The sequence below is a fragment of the Pteropus vampyrus genome, unplaced genomic scaffold (genome assembly GCF_000151845.1).
Source record: "Pteropus vampyrus isolate Shadow unplaced genomic scaffold, Pvam_2.0 Scaffold572, whole genome shotgun sequence".
NCBI classification, from domain to species: Eukaryota; Metazoa; Chordata; class Mammalia; order Chiroptera; family Pteropodidae; genus Pteropus; species Pteropus vampyrus.
Window position 1 is genome coordinate 373,688 of NW_011889353.1, and position 19,734 is coordinate 393,421.

At 34.7% G+C, this 19,734-nt stretch overlaps 1 protein-coding gene and 1 non-coding gene across 12 annotated transcripts in view; one reads left to right on the forward strand and one right to left on the reverse strand.

The window, feature by feature from the left end:
* The first annotated feature begins 358 nt into the window (after positions 1-358).
* The window catches only part of RAD54B (RAD54 homolog B (S. cerevisiae)), a 179,084-nt gene continuing 159,708 nt past the window's right edge, over positions 359-19,734 (forward strand). For 5 of the 11 annotated variants that reach the window (XM_023525570.1, XM_011384370.2, XM_011384373.2 and 2 more), the window contains exons 1-4: positions 368-510; positions 1,334-1,415; positions 6,588-6,748; positions 15,286-15,454. In XM_023525570.1, coding sequence (XP_023381338.1) covers positions 1,382-1,415; positions 6,588-6,748; positions 15,286-15,454 — 364 coding nt within the window. In that variant the 5' untranslated portion in view covers positions 368-510; positions 1,334-1,381. Of the gene's footprint in view, positions 511-1,333; positions 1,416-6,587; positions 6,749-15,285; positions 15,455-19,734 lie in introns of all 11 variants that reach the window. The other 6 variants (XM_011384375.2, XM_023525575.1, XM_023525573.1 and 3 more) reach the window with 3 other exon arrangements.
* LOC111733547 lies at positions 12,480-12,598 on the reverse strand. Its single transcript, XR_002778018.1, has one exon. It is a non-coding gene; the product is annotated as a 5S ribosomal RNA (ribosomal RNA).

Genomic DNA, 19,734 nt, shown 5'->3' on the forward strand with positions numbered 1-19,734 from the left:
AAACCTGAAGAAAACTTGGAAGAGATTAAAGAGAAATGCACTGGAAGGTATTATGCTAAGTGAAATAAGTCAGACAAAGAAAGACAAGTATCATAGGCTCTCACTTATATGTGGAATCTAAAGAACAAAATAAAACAGATACAAAGAGCAAACCATTGCCAGATGAGAGGGAGTTGAAGGTATGGGTGAAAAAGGTGAAGGGCTTAAGAAATACAAATTAGTAGATAGGAAATACAGGGACAGAAAGCACAGTATAATATAAAACGCAGAAAGAAACAAAGAGAAGCGGAAAGGGGCATGCGCAGTAACGTCCTCCAATCAGAGTGAGGCTAGACAAAGGATTGCGTCAGGAAGGTAGTGCGCAGGTGCAGTGGGCTCTTTCTGATTGGCTGCGCAGAGGCGGGAGCCTTGAGCTCTGACGGTGAGGGAAGTGTCGTCTACCCTGAATCTTGCCGCAGGACGCTTCTCCTTTGGATTCTAGCATCTGCGGCACTGGAGGATAACCTCCAGGTGAGGTTGTGACAGCCTGTAGGCTTCTGCGGGACTGATCGGGGAGAGGCGCCAGAGCAGGCACTCGGAGGGAGGAGTGTAGGTAGGCGGTGGAGCGGCTGTGTTGTCGCCTCCTCCTGCGGGTCTCGGATTGCGGTCTGAAGTGTGAAGGACCCCCTCGCTGCTGGCCCTAGGGTGGCTGGTGGCGGAGGGCGGGCGATGGGTTTGCGTTTGTGGTGGGAAGGTCCTCGGGTGAGGCGACCCGGTGCCCTGGTGCCTTCTGACCGGCTCTGCGATCCGCCCGCTCTGCTCCTGTGGCGCTTGGGCTTCTTTTCCCCAGGACTAATCTACATATGCTCCTACGCATGGTAATAATTAATTACCAAAAGGTTTTTGTAGGCTAGTTTAGTAGGGCCACAAAGTCAAAGGAACAACATAAGCCCCAAAGTGAAATAACTGTCACGTAATTTAGTTGGAAGGCAAAGAAGCAGAAACAGAAGGGGAAGTTTGTTGCTGGCTCATGGTTGTCATATTTACATTCTTGCATCCCAGAGGTTTTATGGTTGCACCCCATCCCCCTTTCAAAACCCAAATGAATCCATGGATTCTGATCATGATCCCCTTTGTTCAACTACATCCTTCACTGTACCCCCTCACGGGACCTTCATCTTCTCTACTCTCATAGAGCCTTATGTATTACACATCCAATAATAATTATACGTAGTATTATTACATATATCATTGAGTGCTTACTATATGTAAACTTTGTTCTAAGTGCTTTAAAGTATTTCATTTAATCCATCAGCTCTATGAGTAATTATGATTATTGTACCCCCTTTTATAGGTGACGAAATGGATATACAAAAAGGTTAACTAAACTGTGCAAGATTACATGCTAGGAAGTATCAATCCAGCTCTGTATTCAGGTATTTATCTCCAAAGCTGCGTTCTTTATTATTACACTATGCTGTGAAATAATTAAGGCCATCTGATACATTGCAGCTGTCAGCCTGGACTCGCCATTTTACTTGGGAGGATGTTAGAGTCATCCCTGAAGTTGTAGCATCACAGCAGGGCTACCAAATGGGCATTATTTTTTTAGGTCCTGGGAAAAGAGCTCAAATAGCACTAATTTAAGAAGTAATAAAGTTGCTGAAGTATTTAGGGTGAAGTATACTGATGTCTGCAAATTACTTTGAAATGCATCAACAAAAACAAATTAGATGGCTTGATGGATGCCTAAGGTCATAGGTACATGGCAGAGCTAGAATTTAAGCCAATTTAGGCTGGCTCCAGAGTTTGTTTTCTGGATCACCACTCTGCTGCTTATCACTTGCCTCTGTTCTTAAATTCATTATTTTTTCTTTATTAGTTCATAGGTTAAATAGGAGGGTTGAAAAATTAGAAATCATGTATTAGGTCTAGAAAAGTTATAAGGTTTAAGGTTCTGAGGAAAGAAATTTTATCATATAGTCCATTCTCTCTATTTTACAAATGAAGAAATTGAAATCCAGAGAGTTTAAATAGCTCGCCCAAAGTTTCTGGTTACTGTATTTTTCTAGTATTCCTTTTAAAAAGGTGTTGGTCAGAATTTTCACAGTTTTATGAGGAGGAGGGGGTAGTCTGACTAAATGCAGAGAATAGAACCTGTTACATTTCATGATGTGGACATCGTTTTTATTAATGATATTTAGAATTTATTACTTTCAATAGGCTCATTATCTTGTTATCTCTATTGAGATATTGTCATCTAAAAGCATGGGTTTTTCATCTGAACTTCCCGTTGTTCTATTTGACTATTAAGTAACTGAGTCTAAGTACAGGGCCTAATATTGTGTTTTTAAATCATTTTACTGCAGTTAACTTGTGCCAGTTTCAAATTCATGTCGATTATGTATCTAGAGACATGTAATATTCTGCTGACCTGTTATAAAAAGGAAATGAGGTTAACGAAGTTATTTTGGCATGACTTGTTTGTACAGAATCTGTATTGACCACTGGCATTGGTAAATACTGCTTCTAAAGTAAACAGTCACAAACCATTTTTTAATTTAATTAAAACCATTAATTTGCTCTAAGATTGTGCTAATAAAGATCTATTTTGGGCTTGAATAACAAACAGTAGAGAATGTCCTCCACTGGTGATTCCCTCAAGCTGTATAAAGGCTTATTATTTATCAAATACACATGTATTTCATCATTTTAACATTGCTGAAATTGGGAAATGTCTAAATATCGGTGATAGCATGTTACAGGTTACTTGGCTTCACCTTTTTTTTCTTAAGTACATAAAATAATAGTGCATCTTACAATAGATAGCATCTGAAAGCTTATGATATATAGTAATTAAAAAGTCTAGTTAAAGACACTTTCCTTATTACAGAGGTAACATTTTCATTGTAAAAAATTCAAAATATACAGAAAAGAACTCAGAATAAAATAAAAATTACTGGTAATTTTAACATCCAGAAATAATGTGTTAGTATTGTGGCATGTGTTTTTCTAGTCTTTTAAAAATCATTATAGAAGTATAATTTACAGTGAACAGTTCGTCGTGTATACTTTGATGAATTTTGACAAATTCGTAACCACACTAAAATCTGATACAGGTTATTCTTATCACTCCCAAAAGTTCTACATTACCTTTTGCTTTTTAGTCTTTTAAAAAGTACATACACATATACTATTTTTTTTTTGTCTTTTTTTCTTTTATAAAATTGAATTGATACCAAAATGTTTTGTAGCCATTTTTTTAAGTTGAAACTTCTTTTTTTAGGGCAGTCTTAGGTTCACAGCAAAATCGAGGGGAAGGTAGAGATTTCTATGTGTCCCCTGTCCTCTCAGGTGTATGTCCTCCCTCATTATCAACATCCCTCACCAGAATGTTACATTTGTTAAAACTGATGAATCTATGTTGACACACATAATCAAAGTCCATGGTTTACAAGGGTACACTCTTGGAGTTGTACATTCTTTGGGCTTAGACAAATATATAATGACATGTATCTATCATTATGGTATCACATTATTTTCACTGCCCTAAAAAATCCTCTGTGCTCTATTTATCCTCCCTAACCCCTGGCAAATCACTGACCTTTTTACTGCTGCCTTTTCTAGGATGTCATGTAGTTAGTTGTACATACAGTATGTGCCATTTTCAGATTGGCTTCTTTTACTTAGTAATAGGCATTTAATGTTCCTCTATGTCTTTCATTGCTTGGGAGGCTCATTTCTTTTTAGTGCTGAATAATTTTCCACTGTCTAGATGTATCACAGTTTATTCATTTACCTACTAAAAAACATCTTGGTTGCTTCCAAGTTTTGGCAATTATGAATAAAGCTGCTATAAAAATTGTGTGCAGATTTTTGTGTGGACATAGGTTTTCAACTCTGTTGAAAGGAGTTATCGTATGGTAAGAGTATGGTTAGTTTTGTAAGAAAGTGCCAAACTGTCTTCCGCAGTGGTTGTGCTCTTTATTTAAATTACCACCAGCACCGAATGAGAATTCCTGTTGTTCCACATCCTCACCAGCATTCGGTGTAGTTAGTGTTTCAGATTTTGGCCTAATAGGTGTGTAGTGCTGTCTCATTGTTGTTTTAATTTGCTTTTTCTTGATGACATATGATGTGGGGCATCTTTTCAAATGCTTATTTGTCATCTGTATATCTTCTTGACATGTCAAGGTCTTTGGCCCACTTTTTAATTGGGTGGTTTTTCTATTGTTGAAATTTAAGAGTTCTTTATACATTTTGGATAGCAGTTCTTTATCAGATAAATCTTTTTCAAAGATTTTCTCCCAGTCTGTGGCTTGTCCTCCCATTTTCTAGACATTGCCTTTTTGCAGAGTATAAGTTTTTAATTTTAATGATGTCTAGCTTATCAATTATTTCTTTTACAGATTGTGCTTTTGGTGCTATACCTAAAAAGTCATCACTGTACCCAAGGTCATCTAGGTTTTCTCCTATGTTACCTTCTAAGACTTTTATAGTTTTGTGTTTTACATTCAGGTCTGTGATCCATTTTGAGTTAACAATTTGAGTCTATGCCTAGATTCATTTTTTTTGCATGGGGATGTGCAGTTGTTTCAGTACCATTTGTTGAAAAGACTATGTTTGTTACATTGTATTGCCTTTGCTTGTTTGCCAGAAATCTGTTGACTACTTATAAGGGTCTGTTTCTTGGTTCTCTGTTTTGTTCTGTTGATCTATTTGTCAACACCACACTGTCTTGATTATTGTAGCTTTATACTAAGTCTTGAAGTCAGTCCTCCGTTTTTTTTCCATACTGTGTTGGCCATTCGGATGATTTGCCTCTTCACATAAACTTTAGAATCAGTTTGTTGATATCTACAAAATAACTTGCTGGGATTTTGGCTGGGATTGCATTGAATCTGTAGATTAAATTGAGAATTGACATCCTGACAATTTTGATTCTTGCTATCCATGAACATAGAATATATCTCTCCATTTATTTAGTTCTTCTTTGACCTCACTCAGCATAGTTTTGTAGTTTTCCTCATATAGATATTGTACATAGTGTGTTAGATTTATACCTCAGTATTTCATTTTTTGGGTGCTAATGTAAATGGTATGTTTTTAATATCAAATTCCACTTGTTCATTGCTGGTATGTAGGAAAGTGGTTGACTTTTGTATATTAACTTTGTATCCTTCAACCTTACTATAATCACATTTCGTAGCCATTTTTTATTTGATATATCAAAAACATCCCTCATGTCATTAAACATTCTTTTAAAATGTGATTTTTCCCCACATTAATGGCTGTAGAATTATTCATATAACAAATACTGAATGCCTTGTTTGTGTTTGGTACTGGCAATAGAGTGATGAATGTAATATAAGACTTCATGCTTGATCTGGGAGTTTACAGCTTAGGTGAAATAATAGATTTCATTACACCAAAAAGTGCTTGTATAGTGCACATGTAGGAAGGGCCTTTAAGTCTTTGGAAGGAGATGAAGAGGGCTCTTGGTTGAGAGTCCTAAAAGATAAGTTGGAATTAATCAGGCAAAGAAAAATGGGAAAAGGCATTCCCAACACTGTATAGGGGAAAGTTTGTTCAAAGGCCTAGAGGAAAAGGGAACATGGCTTGCTTGGGAAACTGCAGTACTAACTCACAGTTTTAGTGGCATGTGAAGAGAGATATTCTACTGTATAGGTGTAACAATTTATTTATCTAGTACCGTACTGTGGACATTAAAATTTTTCCTCCTCACTATACGTAATGCTAGCATGATTATCTTTATACATAATGTTTTGAGTATATCTTTGATAATTCCTTAGGGTAAATTTCTAGAAGTGGAATTTCTGGGTTAAACAAATAATTTCGGTAGCCATGTACATCCTTGGTGGTGGCTTATCTTGTGTAGTGTTTTGTGAAATAGCTTTGAATTGGAGTGCTTGCTACGATCTGTTGCGGAAGCATGATGTATGTGATATTCTTCCATCTTTCTTCCCCTGTCCAGTCCTGGTGGAAATAATATAGAGCAAAGGTTAGGAAACCTGGTTCTAGTCTCTTGATTTATATATTTAAAAAATTCCACTGTATTGAAAGGAAATAGGATAGTAAAAATAAAATGAATTGTAAATTTGTCTTTTGAATTGCCAGGATTTCATTCATTCATTCAAAAATATTTATTAGTAATTGTTATGTATCTGGCATAGTGATTGATGCTGCTTATAGAATGGTGAAGAAAACAAGCATGATTGCTACCCTCATGCAGTTTATGGATTAGTGGAATAGAAAAAAGCAGTGTACTTGCTATATGTATGGGGATAATTATGTTTCCTTTGATTTCGAAACTACTGTTTGAATTCTATTAAACGTATATCATCATATCTAATCTATAGTATTATCAAAATTGACATATGCTCAAGTTTGCACCATTCAATGTATATCTTAATTTCTTTTCAAAAGCTCTATGTTATGGAAAATACAATCTTACTAGCTATTAGAAATTTTAAAGCTTTTACAAGCTTATTCTCTTATATTTTTAAAGATATCATGATTGTAATGATGATCTATTTTTGTATTTGGAGGTGATTCTAATCAGACTTATGGATGATTTTTGTTTTCAGTATTTTTCAGGTTACTGCTACTGAATATGAGGCGATCAGCAGCACCAAGTCAGTTGCAGGGGAAACACTTGAAAAAAACAAAATTTATACCACCAGCAAGAAGTAATCCAAGTCCGAATGAAGAGATTACAAAGTTGAATCCAGATATAAAGTTATTTGAGGTGAAAAAAATAAGTAAAAGATATATAATATAGAGAAGCATGTATTTATTTAAAAAACACCCTTTAAAAAAATACCATTTAGAATTAACAATATGTAACCGCCTATAGGAATTTTTAGCTTTTCTGAGTCTTCCCAAAACCTTAGCTATAATGAGTACGTTTTCTTTTTAAAGGAATAACATGCCATAAAATGGCAAAAATAAACTTTTGGGTCCATAAAACAAACTTTCGGCAACAGTAAAAAATACCGCTGTGAGGGAAGGGGTGAAGATTCTTGTAAAAATAAGTTACTCTGATTAGGGTTCCTTTTAAAGGTACCATATACATAAGTGAAAACTTTAGATAAGACAATTTAAAGAGAAACATATAAATAGTGATTTATATCAATATCCTGGACATTTCCTTTCATTTTACTTATAAAATGTAAATGCTTGAAGCAATCTTAATATATATTTAGTACTAAGAGAAAGGATTGTTTCGGTCTTAGGTATGTAGAAAGTATAAAGGTACATAGAAAGTATATAAAATGGCAATCTGCACTTCTACTCTACAGTTCTCAGGTTCATGCATATTATGGAGATTCAAGTCTACTAATTTTTTTCTCTTTTTTTTATTGTGGTAAAATATATATATAACAAAATTTGCTATTTTACTATTTTTAAATGTGCAAGTAAGTGGTATTAATTACATTCACACTGTTGTGCACCAGTCACCACTATCTTTTTTTTAAACTTTTTCATTACCCCAGACAGAAATTCTATTAACTGTTCTAAATTCTAAATTCTAAAACTATTAAGTAATAACTCCCTATTCTCCTCTCTCCCCATCTTTTGGTAATCACTATTCTGCTTTGTCTCCATGAATTTGACTAGGTACCTCATATAAGTGGAATTATATAATATTTGCCCTTTTGTGTCTGGCTTATTTCATTTAACATAATGTTTTCAAGGTTCATCCATGTCATAATATGTATCAGAACTTAGTTACTTTGTGTGGTTAAATAATATTCCATTGTGTGTATATACCATATTTTGTTTATCCCTTCATTTATTTATGTAACTTGGAACATGGGTTGTTTCCACTATCTGCCTATTGTGAATAATGCTATGAACATTGGTATAGAAGTTTCTGTTTGGGTCCTTGTTTTCAGTTCTCTTAGCTATGTACCTAGGAGTGGAATTGCTCGGTCATATGGTAATGCTCTGTTTACTTTTTGAGAAACTACCAAATTGTTTTCCATAGCTGCTGCACCATTTTATGTTTCCACCAGCAGTGTATGAGGATTCCAGTTTCTCCACAATCTCAGCAACACTTGTTATTTTCTGTTTTTTAATTTTTTCTCGTCTTTATTGAAATATAAGACAATTAGTTGCTTGTATTTACATTGTACAATACAATGAGTTTTTTTTCAATTATAGTTGGCATACAATAATATACCAGCTTCAGTTGTATAGCATAGTGATTAGAGATCCACATAACTCGCAGTGATCACTCCACTAAATCTATTGCCCCATTTCCTCCTTACATACTTATTACATTATTAACCGTCTTCCCCATGCTACACTCTACATTTCCATGTCTATTCTGCAACTATCCATTTGTACCTCTTAATCCCTTTGCCTCTTTTTTGTCCTCCCCAACTTCTCTTCTTCCATCTAGTATCCCTCATGAATTTTTTCCGCTTTTGTTGCTGCTGCTGTTTTTGTTCTTTAGATTCCACATGCACATGAAATCATGCGATATTTGACTTTCTTTATCTGACCCATTTCATTCAGTGCAATACCCTCTAGGTCCATCAAAGCAATATCTTTTTCTATCCCCTTCCTTTTAGTCTATGTGTGTCTTTTAATCTGAAGTGAGTCTCTTGTAGATAGCATACGTAGGGGTCTTGTTTTCTTATCAATTCAGTCACTCTGTCTTTTGGTTGGAACACATAATTCTTTTCCATTTGAGGGACTTGTTGATAGGAATGTAATTATTACCATTCTTTATTCATATTTTTGATACATGTTTTTTCTTAAGTCTCTCCAACATTTCTTATAATACTGTATTGGTGTTGATGATTCCTTTAGCTTATTTTTGTTTGGGAAGCTCTTTATCTGTCCTTCAACTCTAAATGATAGCTTTGCTGGATAGAGTATTCTTGGTTGTAGATCCTGGGTTTTCATCACATCGAATATTTTGTGCCAAGCCCTTCTATTCTGCATAGTTTCTTTTAAGAAATCATCTGCCAGTCTTATGGGTGCTCCCTTGTAGGTAACTATCTGCTTTTCTCTTGCTGCTTTTAAGATTCTCTCTTTGTATTTAACCTTTGGCGTTTTAATTACGAAGTGTCTTAGTGTGGGCCTCTTTGGGTTCCTGGTTTTTGGGACTCTCTGAGCTTCCTGGGGTTGCATGTCTATTTCCTTCACCAGGTTAGGGAAGTTTTCTATCATTATTTTTTCAAATGGCTCTTCAACATCTTATTTTTTTTCCAGTACCTCTATGACATGTTTATTTTTACATTTAATAGTGTCCTATAGGCTCCTTAAATTATTATTATAGTCTTGGCTTCTTTTTTCTTGCCATTCTGATTGAGTGTCCTTGGCTTTCCCATCCTCTGTATAGGTCATTTGATTCTCTTTATTCACTCTGTTTATTCCATTTAATATACTTCTCATTTTAGATAATGTGTTCTTCATTTTTGACTGGTTCCCTTTTATAAATTCCATTTCCATTTTTATGTTTTTTATCTCTTAGTTAAAGTTCTCACTGAGTTCATCTACACTTCCCCTAAGTCCATTGAGCATCTTTATAACCACTGTTTTGAACCCTGCATCTGTTAGATTGACTCCATTATTCATGGATCTCTGTTCTGTTCTCTCATATGGTTTCTGCTTCTTTGTCTTCTCATTTTAGCTGCTTTTCTGTGTCTCTTTCTATGTAGTAAGCAAAGCTCCTAAGTCTCCCAGTCTTATTAGTGGGGCTTTGTATGGTAGGTGTCCAGCAGCACAGTCCTGAGAGGGGTTCAGCTGCAGGCCAAGTTTAGCCCCAGTGTGTGCCTCTTCGGGGCCACCTGTTAAGATTCAGCAAGCAATCCACAGATGCCGTGCTTATAGTTTCCTCAAAAGGCCACACCAGAAACCGAGGTCAGCTGCCTCCAGTGTGAGTCTAGGCGCTGCTCAGCAAGGGGCACTTGACTAAGTGAGGACCCACCTGGATGTGGCTTGGGTAGGGCCGAGAGTTGGGGGAGGCGAGGTTTTAGGGAATCCACTGGGCAGAGTGACTTCTCTTACCAGTTTGATGATGTCTTAGCTATGGTGGTACTGAGTCCACGTATTGGGAGGGGAGACGGCTCAACAGAGGAACAATAGATACTGCCACCACTTCTGTACAGAGCGAGTCTCCCCTCGGCCCTCACTTCGATAGCTCTGTCTTCCTATAAGTCCCTGGTGCCCCCTGCACAGCCAAACCAGTGCTTGTGCTTAGAGTGGGCAGTTCTGACACCGTGAAAGTCCACTTGCTGACATGGCCCCTTTAAGAGGCGTCTGCAGCTGCCATTTCCTGCTGCTATGGCCTCTGTCCCACTCAGGTGCTTGAGACCAGGCAGCCTTGCATTCTCGCCTTGTCCTACCTTCTGTTATTGCAAGGTAATTCTTAGTTCTCTCTCTAGTTGTATGGCTTGTTCATTTAGATCTCAGGCGATTTTCCTTGCTGTTTGCTCCATGTTTGTCACAACTTTAATTTGGTTGCCAGAGGGATGAACGGGGCCTCTATCATCTACATCATTTTTTCTGACCCTTGTTGTTTTTGATATAAAATTATTTGAGGTATAACAATACAGTGGTTCTAGTTGCTATCAAGTGAGATTTCACTGTGGTTTTGATTTGTGTTTTCCTAATGACTAGTGATACTGAACATTTTTTCATGTGCTTATTGGCCATCTGTATATCTTCTTTGGAGAACTATCTGTTCAAGTCCTTTCAGATTTTTAATAGTTATTTGCTTTTTTGTTGCTGAAAAAATCTAATTTTTTTTTAAGGCGAGGCAACCCTTAGTTGACCTCACAGATTGCAAGGACCTTGTCAACTTACAATCTCTTATTTTTATTTTTATTTTTATTTTTTACGCCTACAGCACTTGGCTTCCAAGTGCTAACCAGGCCTGACCCTGCTTAGCTTCCGAGATCAGACGGGATCGGGCTTGTTCAGGATAGCATGGCCTATAGTAGATGAAAACATCTAATTTTTAACTTTGCTTTTTTTGGTCTGCATATGTTTTACCCTACATTTCTTTAGAATTTTGGCCATAATATGAGGAGAAAACATTTTTACATTTTAAATAAGTTTTTTCTAAAGCAGCTTTATTTAAACACAATTTACATACCATACAATCTACCTACTGAAATTCGGTGGTCTTTAGTATATTCACAGAGTTCTGCAATGATCACCGAAATGAATTTTCGACCATTTTCATCACTCCCAATAGAAACTTTATACACAGCAGCAGTTATTCCCCATTTTCCTCCAAATCTCCCAGCTCCTGGCACCGCTAATCTACTTTCTGTTTCTATAGATTTGCCTCTTAGGGACATTCCATATAATTGGAATCATACAGCATATGATCTCTGTGACTGTTTTTTTTCAGTTAGTGTAGTGTTTTCAAGGTTCATCATGTTGTAGTGTATATCAATAATTGATTCTTTTTATTGTTGAATTTATTAGTTTTCTCTTGCCGCTATAACAGATTACCACAAATTTAGTGGCTTAAAATAGCACAAGTCTATTATAGTTCTGTTGGTCAGAAGTCCAGTACAGATTTCACTGGGCTAAAATTGAGAGTTGCATTCATTTCTGGTGCTTTTAGAAAATAATGTTTCTTTTGCTTTTTCTAAGTTCTAAAGGCCACCTGCATTCCTTAGCTCATGACCTTTCTTCTATTTTTAAAACCACAATCGCAGTTTGAGTCTTCAGGTTATTACCTCTGGTTCTCTGAAACTGGAACTCCTTTGATTAGACTGGGCCTACCTGGATAATCCAGGACAGTCTCTCTATCTCAAGGTCCTTAACCTTTATTACATTTGCAAAGTCCCTAATGCCATGAATAAGGTAACATATTCATAGTTTCTGGGGACTAGGATGTGGACATTGTTGGGAGGCATTATTCTGTCTACCACACTGAATAATATAGCATTGTATCAATATACCATATTTTATTTATCCATTCATCAGTTGTTTGTATTTCCACTTTTTAATTTATGAGGTATTATGAATAATGCTTATGAACATTTGTGTACAGATTTTTTTGTGGACACGGTTTCATTTCTCTTGAGTGTACTCCTAGGAGCAGAATTGCTGGATCATATAACTGTATTTAACCTTTTGATAAACTGCCAGACACTTTTCCAAAGTGGTTTCACCATTTTTATTCCCACTATCAGTGTATGAGGGTTTCAGTCCTCCACATTCTTACCAACTTATTATTATCTTTTTGATTATAGCCATACAGTGGGGGAAGTATTATTATCTTTTTTGATTATAGCCATGCAGTAGGTGAAGTAGTATCTCATTTGGGGTTTTGAGTTTTTAATTTTGATGTAGTCCAATTTATTTAATTTTTTGGTGTTGGAACTTGTGATTTTGGTGTTATACATAAGAAGGTCATGGAGATTTACTCCTGTATTTTTTTCTAAGTTATATAGTTTTAGTTCTTATATTTCACTATATGACCCATTTTTTTTTTTTTTTTTTAATGCCTACAGCACCTGGTCTTCCTAGGAGGTCTCCCATCCAAGTACTAACCAGGCCTCACCCTGCTTAGCTTCCAAGATCAGACGGGATCGGGCTTGTTCAGGGCGGCATGGCCGTAGACACCCTATGACCCATTTTGAGTTAGTTTTCATGTATGGTGTGAAGTAGGAGTCCATGTGGATGTCTAGTTGTTCCAGAACCATTTGTTGAAAAGACTTTTCTTTCCTCCACTGAGTCAACTTGACACCCTTGTCTTAAGGTTTATTTTCTAATGTAGTTCTAAAGACTAATTTCAGACTTAAAACATTGGTTTATTCTTTTCTTTATATCAGGAAACTAAGTAGTTATTTTATTTTTTAAAACTAATGAAATTGCCATTTTTGAAATTATACAGCTATTTTAAGCAAGACAACATGAGAAACCTAAGAGTATTAGGCTTAGCAGTCAACTCTGCTTTCCCCTTACTTTGTCTATTCTATTAAGTTTTTGTTCTTAAAACATTTTAAGAACAAAATAATTTTAATTAATTAGATTAAATTAATTCATACTAAAAGTGTTGTTTTGGTGACTTCAGGGTTTTTCTACTTGATTGGTTTGATAAATACAAAATCTGGAACAAATTGAGCAGCAAAATAAATACACTAATGGCTAATAACCCATTGAATAATATAGGAGTCTAAATCTATACTAAGCAAATAAAAGAGATGAGTAAGCTCTTCTTAGAAAGGAATGCTAAATCAAAGTAGAAGCAATGATGGTGTTCAATGGGTGCTAAAATTAGTGGGTGAATGTTAAATCAGAAAATAGGATATTTGAATAGACATCTCCTAACAACATACAAGCATCTCCTAACAACATACGTTAAAAAATTACAAAGGGAAAATACTAACTTTGACTTGGCAAACACCACCTTAATCAAATGAATTCCTCCATCCACATTATGTGCTTCCTGAAGTGATGAACTGTGATATTCCTGTTCAAAATGCATAACCTGAAACTAATCATAGGAAATATCAGATAATCCAAATCAAGGAACATTCTACAAAATAATTGGCCTGTACTCTTCAAAAGCATCAAAGTCAGAAAAGACAAATAAAGGTTGAGGAGCTATTCTAAATTAAAGGAGACTAAGGAAACATGATGACTCAATGTAATGTGTGACCTGGGATTGGATCCTGACTCAGGGAAAACATTATAAAAAACATTATAGTGATAAGTGACCACATTTGAACATTGGACAATAGTATTATACCAGTGTTAAATTCTTGATTTTGATAATTTTACTGTGCATATGGAAGAGGGTGTCTTTACTCTTTGGAAACACACTGAAGTATTTAGAGGGAAAGGAGCACAGTGCCTCCAGATTAATGTTAAATGTGTACACACACACACACACACACACACACACACACACACACACACACACGGACGGAGGGAGGCAGAGAGAGAGGGAAAGTAAATGTAACAAAACGTAGTCAAATGGTGAATCTAGGTAAAGGATATATGGGACTTATATTATTTTTGGAACCTTTCTATAACTTTGAAAGTATATAAAATGGCAAAAAATAAAATTTATGAGCTTCATTAGTTTATTATTATGACTTTAAAATCTTATCAGATAGGTTTTTTTAATGTCTCTAAAACTTATTTTAATAAATATAGAGGTATGACAGCTGAGTCTGTTGCGAATTATTTTTTAAAAAAATTAAATATCCTGTGATAGGCAGGAAAAAAGGCCCTCTAAAAATGTCTTATGTCCTAATCCTTGGAGCCTGTGAATATGTTACCTCAAATGCCAAAAAGAACTTTAAGTGATTAATTTTAAGGACCTTGAGATGGGGAGGTTATCCTGGATTGTCTGGGTGGGCCCAATACAATCATAAACATCCTTAAAAGTAGAAGAAGGAGACAAAAGAGAGGGTTAGAGAAAGAGATGTGATTATGGAAGCAGGGTCAGAGAGATACAACATAGCTGACTTTGAAATGAGTAAAGGAAAGGGGACACAAGCCAAAGAATGTGGATGGCTTTTAAAAGTATGAAAAGACGAGAAAATGTATTCTCCTTTAGAGCCTTCAGAAAGGTATATAGCCCCCCTGATAACTTGATTTTTATCCCAGTGAGACCCAAGTCAGAGTTCTAATTTACAGAATTATAAAACAATAAATTTGTATTGTTTTAAGTCATTAAGTTTGTGGTAATTTGTTACAGCAGCAACAGCAAACTGATACATATACAAAAATAGAGAATATAGCATATAAAGAATCCCCATATATGTATTACCTAGCTTCAACAGCTGTCAATTCATGACCAATCTTTCATTTTTACCTCTCTAATTTGTTCCCCACCTCCTTCCCACTCATTATTTTGATGCAAATCCCAGTAATATCTTTTCATTTGTAAATATTTTAGTATTTGTCTCTAAAACGTAAGGACTCTTTAAAAAAAAACAACACAGTGACATTACTATAAAAAATTAACAATTTTTAAGTGTTCATTTTAATATTGAGAAATTTAGCAAGAAAAAAATTGACTAAGAGAATGGCATGTTATGACTTTTTTCAAAGCTCTTTTGATATGTTTATAATACACTCTAAGCACGATTTTCATTCTGTTATGTCTTTCAGCTTTTATGGCAATTAAAACTACTTAAAAACAATAAAAATTGGATTTTAAATTTATTTAAAAATATCTGTTCTCTTTAGATTTATAGAAACTGGTAGCTCATATTTTTCATTAGGAGTCTGTTATGTAAAAATATGGAAAATTAGATTGAATTTTTGCATAAAATACATACTTTATTCTTTTAGGTTGCTGCAAATGATACTTTACTCCAGTCACAAACTAATCCCAGAATATGCAGTTTAAATCTTCTGCCTGCTGAAGAAAGTGGTAGAGAAATTAATCACGGTGATAATTACAAGGAAAAATACTGTTTTGAAGCACCTGCAATGGCAACATTAGAGCTACATCATACAGGTACGACTGTACTTTCTATTGACCAGTTTTATTACAGTATTACTTAAATTGATTATTTATAAGAATGAATATGTTATATTTGAAAGTTATTGATATATTACCACTAGATTGTTGGCAATTTATATATTTTTATTGTCATATTATATCTTTAATGATTGGATTAATAGCTTTGTAATTCAAATCTTATACTTTATAATAGGCATATGTCTAAGACTGTTCATTGAAAACTTATTGGTTAAATATGGCCTTTTCTTCAAGTATCAAAATGTGTTTAAAGATTTGAAAAAAAATTAAAAAAAATGTTAATAGTACTAAAATTGGACAGGTGAACTGAAATGAGTAAATTGTTAATTCATTATAGTCAAAGGAGTAACTTCACATCAGTTAGATTTGAATTATAAAGGTATGTAATTGCAGAAAAATGAAGCATTTAATAAACGTTCCCTCTTTCCTTTGTTGAATTGAATTAAAATGATTATGGTTCTTTTTGTATCTGTAATAGATGAGTATTTTTCAGGTAATTAAAAAATAATTAGGATTGTTCACAGATGTTTATTTGGCCTTGTGAAAGGCAACATTAAGACCACATTTTTCCAAATTACATTTCATTTATTTTTGATTTAATAAATACATTCAGAGAGAGAGCCCCATCTGCTGGTGTATAGAAGAGTAACTGCCATCCTTTAGATACAGGTGCAAATCAACAAAGTACCTTAAGCGCTTAACCCTTTTGAACAAAGTTCTTGAGCTTTGTGATGATTAGTTAATTTTACTTATCATTGGGTTCATTTCTTGCTGAGGAGAGAGCATTTCTTTTTTCCCAACTAGCCAGGATCTTTAGTGCCATTCATGTTCTTTATACCTTTTCAAAAAAGCGGTAACTGGTGTGGAGACAAAGTTGGGAAGGACTTTTGGAGCTTATACCAATTCAGGGAGATCCCTAGATACAGCTCTGGGCATAATAGTTTAGCTGCTGCTCTGTTTCTCTGATTTGCTCTCTCCTTATTTCTTTCCACCTTACCTCCCTCCTTCTTTTCTTCCTTCAATCTTTGTTAGGTGAATATCCTGTTTTTCCAGGCTTTCTTCTCTACTGTCAAGCCTGTGGCAGATAATGATCCATGTATGCTTAATTTTTTCTATCACAGTAGGTAATCCCTTCAGAGAAAGATATTTAGACTCTACAGTATAATATATTCCATCTTACTGATTTATGGCATTATGTTCTACTGTAGTTTTTTATTCCCTTTCCTGCTAAATATGAGAAGAGACTTAAGAGTTAAGATAAATTGAAGAGGGAGTAAATTTACTCAATCCTTAATCTCTTAATCCTTCTCTGATTTAGTACATTCCCTGGACTGGGAAACCTGTGCCAACCTCCTGATACCCTCCTGCCTTTCATTCAGAGAGAGAAGTTAACTGGGGAAAAGAGCATTGTAAGATGCGTGCCGCTTTCTCTGGTGCTTGCTGGAGAGGGATGTTGTATATAGAAAAGTATGGAGATGAAAGACCTATATATCTATCCTTTCAACCCTAGATCTAATCCACCTTAAAGTGAGGTCTAAGCCTATATGTTCCAGTTAAAATATATTCTCATTTCCCCCATCACCTTTTTATTTTGAAAATTTCCTACATCTAGAGAAGAGAATAATTTATTATCCTTAATTCAATAGTTGTTAACATTTTATCTCATTTGTATTTTCTTTTAAATGATATGAGTAAAAGTATGTAAGCATATGCTGGATCTTTTGGATGTCACCTTATAATTGAGTATTATTACAAGGTTTCATGTCTGCAAATAAGAACAGGGGTAGACAGAATGTGTAAGTGGTATACTCCTACCAAATGAAGTTTTGTATATTCAAATAGGGTTGGCCAAAGAATTGAGCCATCATATGCCCTATTAGAGAACAGGCTTGTTGAACACAAAACAAAGAACCTGTACCAGATCTGTTGGTACCATATTTATACAGTGATTAGCAGTTTAATTTCAGTAAAATATCACTATCATATTAATGTGATTTTTGAATTTTATTTGTTTTATATTTAATTTATAAATGTTTGATTTTTTTATTGTGATAAAATATTCATAACATAAAAATCACCATTTAACCATTTTAAAGTGTACAGTTCAGTGGCATTTAGCATGTTTATAGTGTTGGGTAACCATTACCACTGCCTAGTTCCAGAACATTTCATCACACTAAAAGGAAACCCTAGACCAACTAAGCAGTCCCCATTCCTCACTCTCTTCCTAGGCCTGGTAATCACTAAGTGGCATTTTGTTTCTATGATTTTGCCTGTTCTGGATATTTCATATGAATAGAATTATACAATATATAGTGCCTTATGACCTTTTTAAAAACACAGGTAATGAATGTGCATGGCAAAAAATTCGGAAGTCATGAAGAGCATAGTAAAAAGTCCCCCTTCCCTGATCTGCCATCTAACTTCCTTTCTCACAGGTAACTGGTTACAAGTTTTTAGGGTATCTTTGAGATATTCTATACATTTGAAAACATTTATATGTATATATTTTCTCCATACAAATGAGCATTCACTAGCTGCACAGTTCTATACATTGCATTTTTACTTAATGATGTGTTTTTGAAATCTTTTTGTTAGTAGGCTTAGAACTACCTCTTTGTATTTAAGAGTAATGTAATACTCTATAGTATGGATGATCTGATCAGAAATTCCTAACTGGGCAGGTATGAAGGTCCAGATGATGGCTAACATTTTTTAGCAATAAAGTATTTTAAAATTAAGGTATGTACATTATTTTTTTAAACATAGTGCTATTACACACTTTATAGACTACAGTATAGTGTAAACATAACTTTTATATGCAGCGGGAAACCAAAAAATTTATGTGACTCATTTTATTGTGACACTCATTTTATTAAGTAGTGTTCTGGAGCCAAATCTCCAAGCGATATCTCCAAGGTATGCCTGTACTTATACTTTTGAAATTTGACCAATTAATTGTTAAAAAATGTTATTTTTTTGTGCTTTTTAAAGACGTTTTAATGTTATATTTTGAGATTGTTTCAAATTTACAAGAAAATTTAAGAATTGTACAAAGAACTTTGACAAATTTTTCTATATCTGTGTGTGTAATTTTTAAAGAACCAGTTGAGAATAAGTTGCTGACAAGATACCCCATCATTCTAAATTCTGCTGTATGTATTTCCTAAACCAGGGCAGTCTTCTATATAATAAAGTACAAAAGTAGAACCATCAAGGTCAGGAAATTAACTCTGATACAGTGCTATCATCTGATCACAGATCCTGTTCAACTTTTACCGTTTTTCCCAATGATGTTCTTTATGGCAAAAATAGATTTAAAAAATGAATACATGAACATATTTTCTTGCTAGTCCATAATTACGGGTTGTATTTAGCTGTCATGTCCCTTTAGTCTTTAGTCTCCGTTAATCTGGAACAATTTCTTAGTCTTTTCTTGTCTTTTGTACAGAATTTTAATATTCTTAAAGAGTACAGGTCAGTCATTCATAGAATATTCCACAGTTTGGGTTTGTCTGTTGTTTCCTTATGAGTAGATTCAGGCTATACATTTTTGGCAGGAATATCACAGAAATAATTTTTAGTATATCATCAGGAGGCACATGAAGTCAATATAGCCTTTTATTAGTGATAATAAGTGATTACTTGCATAAAATTGGTGTCTGCTGGGTTTATTCACTATAAAATTATTATTTTTGCCTTTGTACTTATTAAATATTTATGGGGAGATACTTTGAAACTATATAAATATCTTATTTTTAATCAAACTTTCACCCAGTAGTTTTAGCTTTCATTGATTCTTGCCTAAATGTGATTCTAGTGACTATTGTTGCCAAGTGGTGATTTTCTAATTTCATCTATATTTATTAGTTGGCATTCTGCTGTAAACAAGAGCTTTCCTCCTCTCCATTATTTGTTAATTGTCACAGGTTCATAAGTTTCTATGTTATTTAATGGATTATAATCTATTATTGTCATTTATTGCGGTGTGCAGATCGCCTCAAGTTTGACCAATGGAAGTCCCCTTTACAAGGACTTCTGTGTTCTTTTGACAATCCCCATTAATCTTTGAGCACGTTTGCACTTTCTGGTACAATAAGATCTTCCTTATCCCAGTTCTTAAGATAAGCCAAGGGCTTTGATTCCCTTTTAATGGGGAATGATATTTAAAAACCAGGATCTGGGTCCTAGGTATGCTCATTGATACTGTAGTGTTATTGCTTTTAACTCTTCCTGTGATCAGTGCTAGGAAATAT